The sequence below is a fragment of the Cebus imitator genome, unplaced genomic scaffold (genome assembly GCF_001604975.1).
Source record: "Cebus imitator isolate Cc_AM_T3 unplaced genomic scaffold, Cebus_imitator-1.0 Scaffold54, whole genome shotgun sequence".
NCBI lineage: Eukaryota > Metazoa > Chordata > Mammalia > Primates > Cebidae > Cebus > Cebus imitator.
The window spans coordinates 3534969-3554243 of record NW_016107369.1 but is presented as its reverse complement, the minus strand read 5'-3'; the positions used below and the strand labels follow the sequence as shown (position 1 = coordinate 3554243).

Below are 19275 nucleotides of genomic sequence, written 5' to 3'. Positions count from 1 at the left end.
AAAAAAAAAAAAAAAAAAAAAAGAAAAAGAACAGGAAAAATGTATCAAAGGACCATTCACTCAGCCTCAGACAATGTGAAGCAGCTTCAAGAAAGGGGCTGGAAAGGGTTTCATGTAAGAATTAATATTTCCTTTGGGAGTCTTAGCTCCTGTCAGATGATGGAGCAGCTTTTGCCCCTGTGAAGCCAGTTCTGTTGGGGTGGGACCATGGGAATTTTCAGTCATCTCTGTTTCTTTCCTTTCAGTGTTCAAGGAGAAGCCTAAATACCCCCCCAGCAGGGCCCAATCCCTGAGCTATGCCTTGGCCTCTCCTGATGCCTCGTACTTAAGTTCCATCAGCCGGCTCTTCAAAAACCTCAACTTTGTGTTGCTGGTCATCACCTATGGTAAGGTGCCGATGTGCCTAGGAAGGCATCTGAACTGGAAATGTTAGATGAGTGGCCTGAGGTATCTTCACATCTTACTCTTTCCAGATCCCAACTGTGCATGTGATGTTGTTGTTTAGGGTCAATCCAGAGGAACCAGCTATGCTCGAGGGCTTCTGCATGTGTTGTAAAGTCCACCTAGAAAACAATTTCTTCCCATGTTAGGTCATCTGACCAATGCCTGTTGGTCCTCCAAGTCTCATCTCCATATCACTTTTGAAGAGCAGTAGTAGGTGACTTTCCCTTTCTTACCAAGCTATTCCTTGTACATCTTTTTCTTTTCTCTCTTTTTTTTGAGACAGAGTGTCGCTCTGTCACCAGACTGGAGTGCAGTGGCGCAATCTTGGCTCAACACACAACCTCCACCTCCTGGGTTCAAGTGATTCTCCTGCCTCAGCCTCCTGAGTAGCTTGGACTACAGGTGTGCACCACCACACCCAGCTAATTTTTGTATTTTTAGTAGAGATGGGGTTTCACCATGTTGGTCAGGATGGTATCGATCTCCTGACCTCGTGATCTACCTACCTCAGCCTCCCACAGTGCTGGGATTACAGGCGTGAGCCACCGCGCCCGTCCTATTCCTTGTACATCTTAACACCTGTCATTAAAAAAAAAATTGCAGATCTATTTCCATATTAGACTGAACTTTCTAAGGTTGTGGATTCATGTTTTTCATCTTTCTAGCTCCTCAGCAGTGGCTAGCCCTGGTGACTATTCCAGTAGTTACTGAATTAGTTAATTAATGAATGCATGCATAGATGTGTCTTGCCACAGGAGTCACTCCTCAACCCGTCCTCCCTCATCCTGTAATTGACTTCTGTTTTATCTGAATGCACAACATCACTCTTTCATTTAATTTGCTTGGCTCTTAGCAAGATAGGTTGGAATCTTTATGCTAATGTGTTGGCTTCCCTTCCCAGCATGGTGCTTTCTGTGTCTTCTTTCAAGCCTGTAATAAGATTGTTGGATCGGACTAGGGCAAAGAAAGAACCTCATGGCATTCCATTAAAGAGTGTCCTCCAAAAAGAAAAGTGTCCTCCAGATGAATGCCAACCATACCCTTAGTCCAAGTTGCTGCATATCTACCCACCTTTATTGCTATTCAGCCTACATTTGGTCATTTAATCCACCAGTTAAAGTTTGATTAAAACCAAGAGTTAGCAGCTGTGTGACATGTATAGTAACCATATGAAACAAAAAAATGAGATTGGTTTGACATGACTTATTCTTAGTGAAACCCCAGGTGGCCTTGACTTCATGTTGCCTATACACTGAAAAGTATTGTTTTATAACAGCAATCGCGCTTACTATGTGCCAGGTACTTTTCATATCTGATTTTATTTAACTTCCAGTACACCCATGTGATGTTGGTACTAAAATTATCCCTATTTAACAGATGAGGAAAGTAAAATCAAAGTGGTTAGATAAGTAGCCCAAGGCCACACACCTTTCAAGTGGCAGAGCCAGAGTTCAAATATAAGTTCATGTAACTCCAAAGTCTGCTTTTTTTTCCCCCAAGACAGAGTCTTGCTCTGTCGCTCAGGCTGGAGTATGGTGGCATGATCTCGGCTCATTGCAACCTCCGCCTCCCAGGTTCAAGTGATTCTCCTGCCTCAGCCTCCCAAGTAGCTGGGATTACAGGCACCTGCCACCATGCCCAGCTAACTTTTGTATTTTTAGTAGAGACGGGGTTTCACCATGTTGGCCAGGCTGGTCTTGAACAGCTGGCCTCGTGATCTGCCTGCCTCGGCCTTCCAAAGTGCTGGGATTACAAGCATGAGCCACCACACCCAGCCCAAAGTCTGCATTCTTAATGCCAATTCTGGAATTATTGATGTTCCTTCCTAGGATTGTGCCAGGGTTTCATTTTAGACTTATCAGTACATTTTATCTCAATTAAAATATTTATCTGCTGAGACACTAGGTAAGAGGCGGCTTCATCCTGTTAAAGGGGCAATCCCATTTTCAGGCATATGTGACCTTTCATCTGGAATAGCTGTAGATGACCCAATTCATCTTTAAGGTCTTGGTCCTCCATTCCTCATTCCCTCCAGTTTCTCAGTTCTCTGAGTATGTCTCCCCATTCATCCACAAAATAAAGACAAAGTTTCCAAAGCTTAGAGAAGTCCAACTAAGGAAGTTACAAGTTCCCCATCACTGAGAGGTATTCAAGTACAGATGGGACTAACCACTTGGTGGGAATGTTTTAGGGAATCTCAGGCTAAAGATGGATAGTGAAACCAGATGACCTTTGGGGTCCCTTCTAGACTCAGGATTCCATAACTCTAAGAGCTTTTGCTTTTGCTAGAGTTAGATATCGTGAATGCATTGACATTTGACAACCATAAACCCTGTTGCATCTAACAGAGGATATTTGAAGCCTACCTTGGGATTCTAGGGCAGATGGGTGCTTCATAAATATTTTCTATGGATGAAAATGGTGACCGTGTGATAACTGGGCAATGGTCTCTTTCCAAAGGCTGTGGTCCTCAGTGCTGGAGGTTGTTGATATTAGGGCCAGGTCACTGACCCATGAGAATAAGAAACAGAAACAAAATGTACCAGGAACATTGTTGCTCCTTGTCATCGAAGGACTCAAGCCTGGGCCATGCTGTGGAGAGCAAAGCCACTCCTCCTCCTTCCTCTTGCATGGCTGGTTGCTTACATAGTCTTTAATCTGACAGAGTAGTTTTAATCCTGTACTTCCGGACTCTTTTTCTTATCTATTTGATTAAATGATAACCCAGGAAATAGATAAGAAAGCACTTCTTGAAAGGTGGAGTAAGGACCTTAGAAAATCTGCTCCTTTTTAAAAACAAGAAAAATGTCAAAATGAATTTTTTCAGAACTTTTAACAGATGGCTTGCAGCAATCTAAGCAGCATTATTCAGGATAAATGGCTAAATATCAGTAAGAATTATGGGCTTTAACTTGCCCTATTCCAATCCTCTTCTCCCAGGCTCTGCAGTAGCCTTGACTGCTACAGCCTCTCGGCCATGGGGCTGTGACATCAGCAGCCTCGCAGCCATGGGGCTGTGACATCAGCAGCCTCGCAGCCATGGAGCTGTGACATCAGCAGCCTTGAGGCCATGGAGCTGTGAAAGCCAACTGTCTCAGCCATTGGAAGGAGCAAAGTCAGTTTGGAGCTCCACCCCTGAGAATTACTATTTGACCTCCCTGGCAGGTCCCCAGAAAAGCCCTATTCATAGGACATGTTATTTGATCTGACTTGGAGTTTGTTCAGTGGCAAGAGCTCTATTGCCCGGGCATTTGTTGAAAACAATCAATGGCACTGCTTAACATTATAGCTGCCTGCAGTGGCGATAACAGTTGGGGTGAACAAGAGCCTGGCTGAAAATGCTGAAAGGAAACTCGGGAGAATGTGATGTCCATATGGGGCTCTTTCCAACAAGGAAATGATTCTGAGACTTAATCGCAGATTTGAAAAAATGTTTGATTGAGAAATCATGTTAATTGCTTTACATGCATTATCTCATTTAATTTTCAAAACAAACCCATGACGTAAGCCCTTTACTTCATTTTATGCATGAGGAAACTGAGGCTCTGGAGATTTAGTTTCTTGCCCATAGGGCAAAAACAATAGGCACTTACTCCAACTGTTAATCTTTGCTTTCTTCTACTGTGTTTTTTCCAAATTAAAACAAACAAAAACAATTTTTTTTTTTGAAACGGAGTCTCACTCTGTCGCCCAGGCTGCAGTGCAGTGGCATGATCTTGGCTCATTGCAACCTCCACCGCCTAGGTTCAAACAGTTCTCCTGCCTCAGCCTCCCAAGTAGCTGGGATTACAGGTACCCGCCACCATACCCAGCTAATTTTTCTATTTTTAGTAGAGACGGAGTTTTACTATGTTGGCCAGGCTGGTCTCAAACTCCTGACCTCGGATGATCTGTCCACCTTGGCCTTCCATCAAAAAAAGTTTTTTAAAATGCCCTGTATAAATTCAACTTGATGCTTCGAAATCCTCCAGAATCATCCCAGTCCTCCCAATCCCCTTGCAGTTTCAGATTGGGCTTTGAAGGCAAATTGGTTCATTCTTTTTACATTGTACATGTAGTGTTCATATTTAGCTCTGAATTACATGCATTTAAAGAGCATGTAGCTGGAGCTACATTTAAAGAAATCAAATGCTCAAAGAGCATTTAAAGGAATCAAACAGACAACAGCATTTCACAGGAACATGTACTGGACATGGGTGAATATGTCTTGGGTTAAGAGCCTTGAGTGCTAGACTCATAAGTTCAAAGCTGGCTCATAAGAAATGGGAGGTCTGAGTTTTGGTGTCAGCTCTGCCCGTTACTGAGTGTACCGCCTTCACCCGTCTGTGCTACCCATCCTTCATCTCTTTAATACCCTCCACCCGCTACCAGAAAACAGCGATGACACTTACTTCCCATTGTAGTGTTCTGAATGGAAGTGAGAGCTTTTAATGCAGTTGAGAATAAAGACATGGCATGTCTCCAGATTGCTATTGCATTGGTAAACTTATTTCCAGCATTGCTTCTTTGGTCCAAACCAGATTTCACTAAGAGGAGTAGCTGTCCTGCAGCTGGTGGTATTGTACTTGTCGTGGCCTTCCAAGTGGTTCTCCAAGCTGATGAGTCAACCGCCCAGAGCTGAAGTACAGTGATGATTGAAGGCCTTGGAGGAAATCAAGGGTCCAAGTGCTGCTGGCATTTCCCTAGACTTCTGGCTACACCCTTAGAGGTAGGGTTGAGAGATAAAATAAAGGCCATCCAGTTAATTTGAATTTCAGACAAGCAACAAATACTTTTAATATAAATATGTCTTATGTAATATTTGTGGCATATTTATACTAATAACTATTATTATTTTAAATTTATTTATTTGGTTGTTTTTTTTTTCCAGAATCTGGCAATTCAGTTTAGAAGGGAAGAGATGCAGGGGTTGGGCTTTTGCTTGATGTTGCTGAAATCTCACATTAGTAAGAAACTGCCAGTAAAACACCCTCCCTCTCTCTTTCAAGTTTGGCAATATGGGAAGACTCAAGGAACCAGAAATTCCACTTGCCTGCAAGTGTCTTTGGTGTGTTTCACAGCAGGGCGGGGTGAGAGAGAGAAAGGAAGCTTCCTTTGGCTACATTCTGTTTGTGGCTCTAGGTCTTGCATTCACATGGCCTCCTCTAATGTCTTATTATCAATGGCATAACAACTGCCCTGTTGAAAAGTCTTCTCTTCTAGAAAATGCCATACTCAAAGGGCATACCTTTTCTGTAATTATCGCCCAGCCTTGCTGAAGGCAAGATTATTCTGAATAATTTTCAGAAGCCTTTTGAATAATTTTCCAGTGGCTCTGGCATCTGAACTCAGAGCCCCAACTTGTATATCCCAAGGTTCACCTTCCCTTGGGGCTCTCAGTGCTTTATCATTGTTCTACCTACATAGGCCTAGGGAGGGGGCTTCACGCCCCCTCTAAAATCCTGGCTGAAGAGTGGGCATAAAATCCTTCTCCGGATTCCCAGGAGCTTTGCCAAGGTCAAGGTGGCCCTTTAAAACAAGGACTAAAGGAAAACACAGAGTAAACAAAACCCAAAGATATGATCTGGGGTCAGTGTTTCCCAAAATTCCCTGAGGATAGGATTCCCTGGGTGCTTGACAGAATGTGCGCATAGATTTCTGGAAATTCAAATTCAGAAAGCCTGGGTTGGGGCCTGAGAATCAGCTTTTTACCAGCATTCCAGATAATTCTGACTTGCAGCAGAGTTGAGAACCTCTGGGGTAGCTGTGTGGTGGGTCTTGAAGCCTCTTCCCATCCCAGCTGCCTCCATGTTAACCCCACCACCTGAGAGCCTGGGTCTGGTCCCTGATCTTCTGTATTTTGAAGGCCATGTATTCTCAAATTCCAGACGTCTTAACAAATGTATAGGGGTTTTTTGTTGTTGTTGCTAAAGATGCAGATTCCTGGGCCCTATTCCAAGAGATTCTGATTCAGTAGAATCTATGGTAGGGCCTCACAATCTGCGTTTTTAAACTTTAAGGAATTCTAATGTCAGTATTCTCTGGAACACAATTTGAATAAAATTGTTATTGGGGCCGGGCTTGGTGGCTCACACCTGCAGTCCCAGCACTTTGGGTGACCAAAGTCGGAGGATCGAGATTCAAGGCCAGCCTGGGAAACGTAGTGAGACCCCCAAACATTTTTCACAAAGAAAAAAATTGTTTTTGACAAAGGAAAGAAAGAGATTCAGAATGTGGACAGAGTCCTTTCTGCCTCTCTAAAGCTTGCGTCCTCAGTAAGTGGCACCTCTCCCAAGTGACTGATTCCAGGAATGACCAGGCCTTTTAGGGGAGGTCACATTTTCTCTTCCCTGGCCCAGCAGGCTCACCTTGCTGAGGATGATCAGACCTGAATAGAATGCAGTCACCTGCACTCCTGTAAGAGGTACTCACGCCAGGAAGGAGCATGCATTTCATTCCTGCCCTTCTGTGTGGGATGCTCAACCCCTTTGTTTGGGCAGTAGAGTGAACTTATCCTGGTTAACCATGTTTGGCAACCTTTGACAATATAGGAAGGGACATCTAGACCAAAGATGGATTCAGAAAACATACACAACCTCCTGATTCCTCTAAGTCGAGGCTGCAGAAACAGTGGAGAAGATCGGCAGCCTTCCAGGATGAACCTCTGCTCTTCCTTCCCTCCTGGTCCCCTCTAGCCCTGATTCAGTCACCTGTCTGGCCTGGAGCAGGGATGGCTGTTGGTGAACCACATTGCTCTAGGGAGCCAGTGCTTCCACCAACATTGCTTATGATCAGAATCACCTGGGAGGCTCATTCAAATGCAGATTGCGGGGGGGGGGGGCTCACTCTCAGAGTTCCTGTTGCAGTAGGTCTGGGATGGAACAGAGACCACACTTTGGAAACTATTTCACTAAACCTTTGGGCCCCAGAAAAACCACTCGGCTTCCGCAGTGTGGGTCAACCTATTCAGGACTCTGTTCCTCAGGCCTTTAACAGGATCATGAAAGCACTGGTATATTTTTTGCTCCCAGTCCTTCTGGATAATTTCCCTCCTTTTTCTGTGGATTCTGCCCTCCTTGGCTCATCTGTTAGGAGAGCAGCTGTTCCACCTGAAGCTAAGCCTGAGTTGGAACATTCCTTGCCCTTTGCAGTGTCAGACTAGGCCAGGAGGCTTAGAGAGGAGTGGGGGAGATGGGAAGAGGGAGGAGACTGTTTTCTTTCTTCTCCTTCCCACACTCCGCCTCACTTGGCTTTTCAGGAATGTCTCCTTATGGGCCCTCCTGACTCAGAAATGGACTTTCTAAGTGCCTGAGTGTGTGTTGTGAAGATTAGATGGGAATGCTGCTTGGATGAGACCGTGCTGAGAGCCTTGTGATCATTGCAGCCATCAGCCTGACAGCTGCAGTGATGTTTGGGGATACGTCTGGGTTTATTGGCCCGCTGTGGCTCTGTGCTGCTCCGGAAGCTGTATTGAGCCCAATCTTGTTGCATCCCTGGGGTGGTCTGCTAGGAGAGGCTGGGACATGAGGAAATTGTTCAGTGACCTGAGACGGAGAAATCTAATTCGAGAATCAGCTTTGTGAGGATATAAAGCAGAGTGTTTAAGATCAAGAACTCTGGAGCCACAGCGTCTGGGTTCAAATCGAGTTCCATCACTTAATACCTGTGTGATTGCAAAGCAATTCTTTCCCATTTTGGATGAGAATTTGACCTTTGCTTAACTTTGTATCTTTTACCCCTGGGAACCAGATAAAGGGAGTATGTCAACTACCTTTAGGCAACATTGCTTATGATAAAAATGTCCTCTGGTGATAAAAAAAAAAAAATGGACAGGGAGACCTATTCATTCTTGTGGGAAGCCATTCTTCGTGCTTCCCTGAGTACAGTGACTCCTTTCACTGGCCTGTCACTTATGGGGCCCCTGGAAACTACGCCTACGGAACTGTTACAAGTAACAGTGGCGCCTGTGAGGCATCCAGGGTGGTTGCCATACCCACCTTTCATTGCACCTTAGCTGTCATCTGAAAGAAAGTAACTTCTGGAAGGCTGTGTGGACTGGGGTTCTATGGATTGGTTCCACTGAAGAGGAACTCCTGAGGCTGCCCTGCCCACAAGCTCCGTGTCCTGACTTACGCCCTTCCAAGTGACTCTAATATTGCGTGTGCTATCTTGTGAGCCTCAATGTTTAGTAAAAGTTAGAAAGACCCCTGGTGGGCATTGTGGACTGACTGTATTTGTTGTTTTTACTGTGTGTGCATCTTTCCTATCTATAAAATGGTGATGAAAATACCACCTACTTTCTAGGGTCGTTACAAAGTATCTAATCCATAGGTATGTGCAGCTGCCTTTGTCATCATCATCATTGAAGGGAGGCCAGGAGGCCTTTTCTCCTCTGGGTCAGTTCCAGTCTCAGCTACTGATTTGCTGTATGACTTTGGCCAAATGACCTTATTCACTACAGATGCTGCCTTTCAGAGCATATCCTTGGTGCTCCATTCCTTAGGTGAATGAATTGGTATAAAGTAGGAGAGTCAACCGAATGCTCTTCAGGGTCTCTTCTAGTTTCATGTAACAGATTTTGTGTGACATTGAATCAGCAAAGAAAGTTGGAGGAGGACTGGAAAAAGGAGAGAAACTACCTGCAGAGGGAGTGGCACAGGGGTCAGAGGTCTGGAGCAACCTAAAGAGGGGGCATGGTCATCAGGAGGAGGAGGAATGTGTCCAGGTGTCCTACCGACCACCCCATAGATCTACCCAGGGCTTAAGAAAATGTAGATAATTCTGTCCTGGGAGTTTATCTTCCAGAGCAAATCAAAGGGATCAGAGATCAACGGGGTATGGCTAAGGAAAGATTAAATGGTTACTTTTGGTTGTTTTGAAGTATTTCTTTGAGAAAACTGCAGAGTAGCCTCAGACCTCCCTGGATTTTTCTTCTCTACTGCTCAGAGTGGCAATGGGGATGAGGATTTCTGCCCACACCCTCCCCCCAGCTGCCGGGGGAGAAGTTAGCAATGGCCCCAGAAGAAAGCTGACCCTAATGTTGTATTTCTCACTCCCTCCTTCAGGTCTGAATGCTGGTGCTTTTTATGCCTTGTCCACTCTGCTGAATCGCATGGTCATCCGGCACTACCCGGTAAGGGACTTCCCTAAGCATGCTGGGCCTCGAGATGATATGTTTCTAAGTCTGTCTTGGCAGGAGCTTGGATGATGGTGACGTCTTCGTTCCCCCTAGTTCTAGGTAGCATGATATGGTGGTATGCTTATGGGATTTGGAAGGAGATGGCCCTAGATCTCAACCCCAGCTGTGGTGGCACTAAACTGTGTGACAGCTTGACAATGTGACAAGATAGTTAGTGTTTCTGAGCTTTCATTTTTTTTTTTTTTTTTTTTCATGTGCTAAACACTTTCAAATCCTTTCTACAAACATCTGTTTTGAGTCAACTGTGTTAGATGGATTGCAAAATTGGCCCCAATTCTTCATTATATCATTATATATAGATTACTTTTGCTGCAAAAGAAGCATAATTATTTCTTGCAAGATTCTTTTTAGGATTAGAGAGTAAATAATGTCACATGTATATGTATATATAATTATACATGAGATATGTATTTATTATACAACAGTGCTTGGCAACGCAGTTGGCAAATATATATATATATATAATATTTCTGAATTTAAATGTTTCCAGAACCCATGAGGTTCTGGTTGCTGGGAATGGAAGACTGAGGGTCCTGGACTCAGGAATACAGAGATCCAACCATCTTTTGAAAGGACTAGGCTCTTACACTTGCAGAAGTGGTAGGCTATGTGGCTGTGTTCTAGTTTTGGAGTTCAAAGGTGTGAGTTCAAATCCTAGCTCTGAACTTACCATATGTCTTGTGACCTTGGGCTTGTAAATTAATTTCATTGCACCTGTTTCTTCATCTGCAAAATGGAGAAGACTGATTCCTAACCTTATGATGGGGAATGGTGAGGAGTCAATGAGATAATGATATAAAACCTTAGGCATGGTGCCTAGCTTATAGTAAGCACTCAAAAATATGTAATGATTATCTTTCCATTCCTCTTGGCACTGATAGCTCAAAAACCCAAGAATGGAAATTTTAACATATGCATTTTAATTTCCCCATCTGTGAAATGGAAATAATGACAGATAAGATAGAAGAGTTGCTGTAAGGTTTACATTTTTAAAAAAATTTTCCTAAAAGTAGTTCTAAGAACAAATTTGCTTCATCCCTGTCACTCCAGCATCCAATATCATGCACACACATTCAGAGTTATGTTGCTGGGAGGAGTAGTTATTTCAGAATTTTCTCCTAAGCCATCTTCTTACAGGCCCTCTTATCCTGATACATTCTGAATGTTGACTTTGATGGAGCCTGAGTTACTTGCCTTTGTTCCTTCACCCCATGGTGACTGCACTCTCTCCTGGGTCTTGTCCCATCTCCGGGTGATCGTTGGGGCTATGGTTTCCCCAGGGGGAAGAAGTGAATGCTGGAAGAATTGGCCTGACCATCGTCATTGCAGGAATGCTTGGGGCTGTGCTCTCAGGAATCTGGCTGGATAGGTCCAAAACCTACAAGTAAGTGACTTTTCCTCTTGGACTGAGAACTGGGGACCTGTTTTTTTGAAATGACATATTCATAAGCAATGTGGCTCCAAGGCATTGTGTGGAGATCTGAGTGGCCAAGAAGGTCATTCAAGTTTGTCTTCTCTGAGCCTCAGTTTCTTCATTTCTCAAATGAGGGAAGCTATGCCCTTCTTAAGATCCCCACGGGATCCTAGGAAGATGAGAGCTGCCGGACTTGAAGGCTTAGCATAGTCCTCTTCCCCCTCTCCACTCTCTACATAGCTTTGTGAAAGCAGCAGAGAAGGGAGAAATGAAAATGAATGGGAAAAAAATTTCAGCAGTGGAAAGTCTGTGGAAACTCCAAAGAATGGAGATGAGGAGGAGGTGATTTCACTGCCCTGTTCTCATGGCACCTTGTGGACCCCGTGGGGTTAACCAAGGTGCTCTATGCTTTCTCCAGTTTGCAGTGTATATTATCTTCCAATTATTTATAACTTGCTGGTAAATATCATAATGTTCTTTTACCTGAATGCCCAGTGCATTTGTAAGAGCCTGGAGCTACCTTATGAGGTTTTATCAGGCTAGGCACATTGACTCACATCTGTAATCCCAGCACTTTGGAGGGCCAAGGCAGGTGGATTGCCTGAGTCTAGGAGTTCAAGACCACCAGCCTGGGCAACATGGTAAAACCTCATCTCTTAAAAAATACAAAAATTAGGCTGGATGCGGTGGCTCATGCCCGTAATCCCAAGCACTTTGGGAGGCCAAGGCGGGCAGGTCACCTGAGGTCGGAAATTGGAGACCAGGCTGACCAACATGGAGAAATCCCGTCTCTACTAAAAATACAAGATTAGCTGGGCATGGTGGTACATGCCTGTAATCTCAGCTACTTGGGAGGCTGAGGCAAGAAAATTGCTTGAACCCAGGAGGTGGAGGTTGTGGTGAATCGAGGTCATGCCATTGCACTCCAGCCTGGGCAACAAGAACGAAACTCCATCTCAAAAAAAAAAAAAAAAAAGCAAAAATTATCTAGGCATAGTGGCACACACCTGTAGTCCCAGTTACTTGGGAGGCCGAGGTAGGAGGATCGCTTGACCCAGGAGGCAGAAGTTGCAGTGAGCTGAGTTCATGCCACTGTACTCCGGCCTGGCTCAACAACAACAAAAAAGGTTTAATCAGTGTGAACATAGGTGAAGAAAAATTAAAAGATTTTAGTGAATGCCAGTCCACTAGTCCCCCCATGGATGCCAAATCAGCAGAAAAATCTACATTTGTACAAAGCAACCTGGGTGTCTCAATTCAGCAGCTGGCCTTGGAGGAAATGCTCTGGCGAACAGCCCCTCAACATCCTTCCCTTGTGATTTTCCAGTGCTCCCCATTCACTGGGTACTCAGTTTAGCACTGGCTGGCGGGGCAGCTGCTAGGCTATACTATACTGGGGCAAGGCAGTGTCCCGGGCTGCTCCATCAAGGCCTCCAAAGTTCCCAGTGTCTGCAGGCAACAGACAGTGGCAGACCCTGTTCTCCACCACACAAACCCACTTCTGTGAGGCTCTGGTCAGACCAGATCTCACTCTGGCTGTCCGAAGAAAGGCCAATTGAGACCATCCCTAGGGAGGTGGCAACGAGGAGCCTGGCTCTGCTTAATTACTGTTGGCGGAGCTTGGCCGCCGCCTCATCGCTGCCATCTGTTAGTTGCTTGCTTCAGCCAGACACCAGAGTGGTGAGGACTGGGCATGCCCAAACCACTGAATAGCAGTGTCCCTTTTTCCAGGGCTTGCTCTGTGGCAGGAGGAGGGAGGGATTGGAATGTTGGCTGGGCTGGGACATGGGCAGCTGTATGATTCAGATGAAGTAGAAAATAGAATGAGAGGACTGGGAAGGACACTTTCTCAGCTCTCTTCAGAACCTAGACATGACCAGTTCCTAGTGCCACATGATGTCTAAATCTAGTGGTCAGCATGAGATATTCTTCTCCCTGTACCGCTACCCAGGTAGAGAAGGACAACTCCTAGTGGGACAAGAGCTCTGTGATCCCATCATTTCAGTGCCAGTCCTCATCACCTTGAGGCTCCCAGATTTGTCTAGTTTGGTTTGGAGGCTGGAAATTGGGTGATGAGGTTTATCTCAGGCTGGAACTACAAATAGTTTTTCTAAACTGGTCAGTGGTTTAGGATGAAGCTATGATTAAAGCTTCATCCTGGTGGGCTGATGGGATAATCAATAAGACTGGTGTCCATGACATCACTTTCTGCAGAGTTTGTGGGAAGAGTGTGAGGGAGGAGCATGAAGGGAGGAGGAAGCTCCTCTGCTCTTAGTAGCTGCTTTGAAGCATCAGGTGGAAGTAGCATCCTTTGGAGACTCTGACCTTGAGCTTTTCCAAAGATGCAACCACATGGTGCATAATCATCCCTGCATGCGGTAGCAGAAGGGGCATAGGTTTCAAATCCCGCTCTGAGTTCACATCCCAGCTCTGCATTTATTCAGCTGGTGACTTTGGACAAGTCACTTGAGTGGCCTGAGCTTCAGCTTCTTCATTGGTAAAATGAGAGATCATCATATATTTCTCACAGGATTTTTGTAAAGGTTGAATTGAAATCATAAATGCATACGAAGTGCTTCACAGAATCTGGCACTCAAGAGATGTAAGGTTTAGTTTGACACAACCATAGTGTGCTGGTTGGTACCTCCACCATGGTTCTGGCTTCAGGAGTGATGTGTAAAGAAAGGCTTTAAAGGTCGGGTGTGGTGGCTCACGCCTGTAATCCCAGCACTTTGGAAGGCCAAGGCGGGCGGATTGCCTGAGCTCAGGAGTTGGCGACCAGCCTGGGCGACATGCACCTGTAGTCCCAGCTACTGGGGAGGCTGAGGCAGGAGAATTGCTTGAACCTGGGAGGTGGAGGTTGCAGTGAGCCAAGATTATGCCACTGCACTCCAACCTGGGCGACAGAGCGAGACTCTGTCTCAAAAAAAAAAAAAAAAAATGCCACTGCACTCCAGCCTGGGCAACAGAGCAAGACTCTGTCTCAAAAAAAAAAAAAAAAAATGCCACTGCACTCCAGCCTGGGCAACAGAGCAAGACTCTGTCTCAAAAAAAAAAAAAAAAGGGCTTTAAAGCTTTCATCATCTGAGCCCTGATGTTCATGGTAGGGAGGCAGAGGGCTGTGCAGTGCCTGTGCCCTGCCTTAAGCAGTGCAGGGAGAAGAATGCAGGTCCAATTGCATGAGTCAGGGCTGCAGCAGAGTCCTAGGTGGGTGACATGGGAAGAGAACTGCTGGAGGGGCACAGAGGGGTGAGCCTGAAATAGAAGCTGGAGCTTGCTGATGGGACTGCTGAGGGGACCAAGCGAGGGAAATGTAACAGGGAGTGGGCGAAGCTAGGGGTGGTTTCTTACATTGGCTTTGGAAGTCAAGTACTCAGTTCAGGGCAAGAGAATATTCTCTTAGTTCCTGCTCTCTGGAGTGGAGTAATTCAGACTCAACAGAAAAAGCTTTGTTGAGTCTGTTTCAATAGGGACAGGAAGAACTTGTAGGTGACAGAGAGCCCTGCCCAGCATTGTCATGGGTCTTGGGATGAAGCAGACAAGCAGAATTGGATGGCGTCTGGGGTAGTCCTAAACGTCAGGACTTCACCATGGCTGATGTTTGTCCTGTTTTTCTTTTTTCTGGTAAGGGATGGGAGAAGGAGAAAGGGCTTTTCCCTTCTTGTCTGTGGCCAGGACCTGACAAGGGGAAGCTTGATATGGTTAAGTGTGTTCTACAGAAAGAGAACAAAGCTATCATAAGATGACTTCCTGTTTTATTAATCTTACCCTTTGTAGCATTGATCATGATGTAATTAAATATTTTTTTGTGTGATCATTGTCCGTTGGTGTCCATCATCTTCATGGAGAGAAAGTTCTATGAAAGAAAATGTCCAAGGAACAAGGCCAGGCCTTGGCCTTGTAAGGCCTGTAATCCCAGCACTAGAGCAGGCCAAGGCAGGTGGAGCACTTGAGGTCAGGAGTTCAAGACCAGCCTGGCCAACATGGCAAAACCCCATCTCTATGAAAAATACAAAAATTAGCTGGCGTGATACACATGACTGTCCCAGCTACTCAGCAGGCTGAGGCACAAGAATTGCTTGAACCTGGGAGGTGAAGGTTGCAGTGAGCTGTGATCACGCCACTGCACTTTAGTCTGGGCAACAGAGCAAGACATTGTCTCTGAAAACCAAACGAACAAAACTCCAAGAACATAGCAGAGGGCTCGACATACAGCAGATACTTAATAGATACTTGTGGAAAAAACGAATGAATGAATCTATTCAAGTCAGAAGTGTTTGATTCCATTTTTTTGCCTCTACTTGTAGGGAGACAACCCTGGTGGTCTATATCATGACTCTGGTGGGCATGTTGGTATACACGTTTACCTTGAGCCTGGGACACCTGTGGATAGTGTTCATCACTGCTGGCACAATGGGGTAAGTTTCACCTCTGGCCTATTTATTAGAAAACACCATTGCATGGTTCTTAGAGCTTCTAGCATCCTAGGATGCAGTATTGATACTTTTACTGACTTCTCACTGACCTCAGGAGATATGGACATGGTGTCCAGGGTTCTTGGTAATACTTGTAGCACTTCCAAAGGCAGCCTGGGCTGTCTGTTCTTTTGGGATGGAGTGAAGCATGAAGCACACCCTTCATGACAACTCGGAGGCTAGAACCTGTTTAGAGTCTTTTTCAGTTTTTGCCTGGACAACATGGGATTATGGAAAGTACATAGGGCTTGGAACCAGAGACTCTGGGTCCTGGTCTCAGTTTTGCTGCTGCCAACATGTTAGACCATGGGCACAGCGCTTAACCATTCTGAGCCTCAATTTCCTCATCTGTAAAGGAAGATAAGAGTGGCTGCCTTGTCGAGTTGTTGGAAAGACTGAGAAAGATGACATGAAAGCATCAAGAAGAGTGGTGCAAATGTAAGAAATTAAAGTTGGAATTGTCTAGACCTGTTATATGAGAAAACACAGGAAACAATACCTCTTTCATAGGAGTCTCTGCTCAGCTCCACCTCCCAGTTATTTTCCTAAGGGCAGTATATGAGTGTGTGTGTGCGTGTGTGTGTGTGTGTCTGCATGTGCATGTGCATGTGAAAGAAAGAGGGAGAGAGCGCACGCTGGCACTCGGTTCTCAGCTGACTCCTTTCTGGATGGAAATAAGGAGGACTCTAAGTTCCTCCTTCCAGGTCCCGGAGAGCCATGGAGATGCTGCTCAGTATCCAGGAACTTCCCACTACTGGTACAGAGCCTATGTACCCAGGACATGGTCTCTCAGCTGCGGGTTGCACACAACAGGCATCCCTGCCCCTTCTGTAAATGCTGACTCTGGCTGTCACTGATGGCGAGATGGAGAAGCAGCAAGAGACACCAGACCTGCTAAGTACAAGGTCTCCCTGTGAACTTCTTCCTGGCCTTCAGGGGTGCCCCTCTCCATGTTATGACCACTTAGAGGATGCCCAGATCATTAGAGGACCTAATATGTCTTGGCGAGAAGAAACAAAACAGGAAAGGGAGTTCTAAGGGAGGAGGTGGGCTCCCCGTCCCTCTTGTTCTGGAAATTCTTCATCCTCTTGTTTCTCTGGTCTGGACTTCAGCTTCTTTATGACTGGCTATCTCCCGCTGGGATTTGAGTTTGCCGTGGAGCTCACGTACCCAGAATCAGAAGGCATCTCCTCCGGTCTCCTCAACATATCTGCACAGGTAAAGTTCGTGCTTCCTCTTTGTTTCCTGGCTGGGCTGGCATTGCATCATGGCAGCTCAGTTCTCCTCATGGGTTAGTTGACTGGGCCCTTGTTTCCGATATTCTTTATGCCTTTCCAGGTATTTGGGATCATTTTCACCATCTCCCAGGGCCAGATTATTGACAACTATGGAACCAAGCCTGGGAACATCTTCCTGTGTCTGTTCCTTGCTCTTGGAACAGCCCTCACTGGTGAGTTGGAGCCTGAGAGTGAGATGAGGCTCAGCTTGCCAATTTGGGACCCCAGTGTCTCGATGGAACAACAGATAGGGAGTACCTATGTAGGGGGACAGAGGGAAGGGTTTGTTGGGGAATCTGTTCAGGAGGCAGCACATTGTCTTGGTAGAATGAGCATGGGTTTTAGAGCCAGAAGACCATGTTGGAATCCCAGACTGTGAAACTGACTTCCATAGCAGTTGACCTTGGACAAGTGGACCAACCTCTGGGAACCTCAGTTTTTATTCAGTAAAATGAGGATAATTAGAGCAATGCATGCAAAGTCCCTGGCAAATATAAGTGATCCACAAGCGAAGGCCATTATTGGCTCCTACCTGTCAGGGACGGCAGTGATCCTCGGGCTTTATCAAGTTGGCTGATGGTGCCCTCAGTCACCAGCCCTCTTGAATATCTGCAGTAAGTTTGGGATACCTGTGACCCTTAGGAAATGAAGGTTTCTTCTCTTGGATGAACGTGATAACTGTGTTTTTGTCTTTCTTCCTTCTCAATCTGTCAACCTTAGCATTCATTAAGGCAGATCTCCGGAGACAGAAAGCAAACAAAGAAACTCCTGAGAATGTGAGTATGTGGGAGCTTTGTGGAGCTGAGATCAGGGTCCAAGGCTTTTGATGAGGATGTGGCAACATAGGTGGGGCAGGGAGAACTCCCATGGGGTCTGGTTTTGTCACAGCTGGGAGAACAGCTCATCACTCACACATGGTATCCTAAGGCTTTCCTTGGTGGATGTTTTTGCCATTGCTTTCTTACAACTCTTTCTTGGATTCTTCTCTCACTTCCTACCCTCTTCCTGGAGCCCCGGCCTCATCCTGAGCATGTCACTGTTGTCACAGTCAGCTGAGCAGTGCCCCTGACTTGTCCTGAGCCAAGTCCTGAGGCTCTGGCTCCACTGCGTTCAGCGTGGGGGCAGTGGCTGGGGAGGAAGGCGAAGCCTGGCTCCATCATCTGTCATGGAGGTGGTGGCCCCCAGGCAGTGGCTCTCCTGGAATGTGACAACTCCTTAGGCAGGGCCATGGGGACGGAGCCAAAGAGTTGCCAGTAGGGCTCTGAAAGGACAAGTTAGGAAGCAGGAGCTGGCGTGGTGGGGGAGGGCAGGACCAGGGGTGTGACCTAGAACAGAAAAGTGTTTCTCATCTGTTCTCACTGGCTGGGAGCCACTTTAAACAAAATCTTAGTTATCAAATCTGAGTGATGATGAAAGAAATTTCAAATCTGAGAAAGAGTAAAGGTAGGATATTCAAAAATTTAAAAAAAAACTTACAGAGGTAATACATGCTCTTGGTAGAAAAAGTAAAAAATACAGAAAAGTGTACAAAATTTAAAAATCATGCTGTAATTCCATCGTCTAGAGATGAGATGCTTTTTTTGCATTGATTTCTGCATGCCTGTATCCACATGAGATATATGAATATGTGTATATAAATGCAAATTTTTTTAAACAAAAATGAAACTCTGTCTGCTTTTTTCACTTATTGCAAACACTTTATCAGGCAACTAGTCTTTTGCAACTTTTTTTTTTTTTTGAGACAGAGTCTCGCCCTCATCCAGGCTGGAGTGCAGTGGTGCAATCTTAATTCACTGCAGCCTCTGCGTTCCAGGTTCAAGCAATTATCATACCTCAGGCTCCCTAGTAGCTAGGATTGCAGGTGTACGCCACCATGCCTAGCTAATGTTTGTATTTTTAGTAGAGATGGGTTTGGGCCATGTTGGCCAGGCTGGTCTCAAACTCCTGACCTTAAATGATCCGCCAGCCTTGGCCTCCCAAAGTGCTGGGATTGCAGGAGTGAGCCACCACGCCTGGCCTACAACATACTTTTAATGCCTGTATAGTGTTCCTTTATACGGATAAGTCATGATTTATTTAACAATTTTCCTGTCTGTGGACATTATGGTTGTTTTGAATTGTTACAAATAATATTGTGATTAATATGTTAGAAGCTGAATCTTTGTGCATATTCTCAAGTACCATATTTCCTTGAGAAAGGGATCAATGGTCATGCCCATTTTAAAGACTTTGATATGTGTTGCTAAACTGTTCTCTAGAAAGGTACTATGAATACTGGCAATGTATATTGCTAGGCAGTAGGCAGTCATATGAGCGCCAACACTGAGTATTTTTCATTTTGAAAAATCTTTGGCAATTTTCTGAGGCAAGAGATATCTGTTAGGGATATTTTTAGTGTCTTAAGGATCTGTGTTGGCAGATAGATGATAATCTTTAGGTCTTTACTATTACGTTCTAGAGTTGGCAGGCAGCAGCAGATAAGCATGT

At 45.3% G+C, this 19275-nt stretch overlaps 2 protein-coding genes across 3 annotated transcripts in view; one reads left to right on the top strand and one right to left on the bottom strand.

Annotated features, from left to right (window-relative positions):
* Window positions 1–19275, top strand: part of FLVCR2 (FLVCR heme transporter 2) — a 64393-nt gene that overhangs the window by 40597 nt on the left and 4521 nt on the right. For both annotated transcript variants that reach the window (XM_017528603.2, XM_037738525.1), the window contains exons 3-9: window positions 246–386; window positions 9489–9556; window positions 10903–11006; window positions 15344–15454; window positions 16624–16729; window positions 16850–16961; window positions 17509–17564. In XM_017528603.2, the coding sequence (XP_017384092.1) occupies window positions 246–386; window positions 9489–9556; window positions 10903–11006; window positions 15344–15454; window positions 16624–16729; window positions 16850–16961; window positions 17509–17564 (698 nt within the window). The remainder of the gene's footprint in view (window positions 1–245; window positions 387–9488; window positions 9557–10902; window positions 11007–15343; window positions 15455–16623; window positions 16730–16849; window positions 16962–17508; window positions 17565–19275) is intronic.
* ERG28 (ergosterol biosynthesis 28 homolog) overlaps window positions 5033–19275 on the bottom strand; it is a 31482-nt gene continuing 17239 nt past the window's right edge. Inside the window, exon 5 of the mRNA XM_037738527.1 lies at window positions 5033–5145. Coding sequence (XP_037594455.1) covers window positions 5048–5145 — 98 coding nt within the window. The 3' untranslated portion in view covers window positions 5033–5047. The remainder of the gene's footprint in view (window positions 5146–19275) is intronic.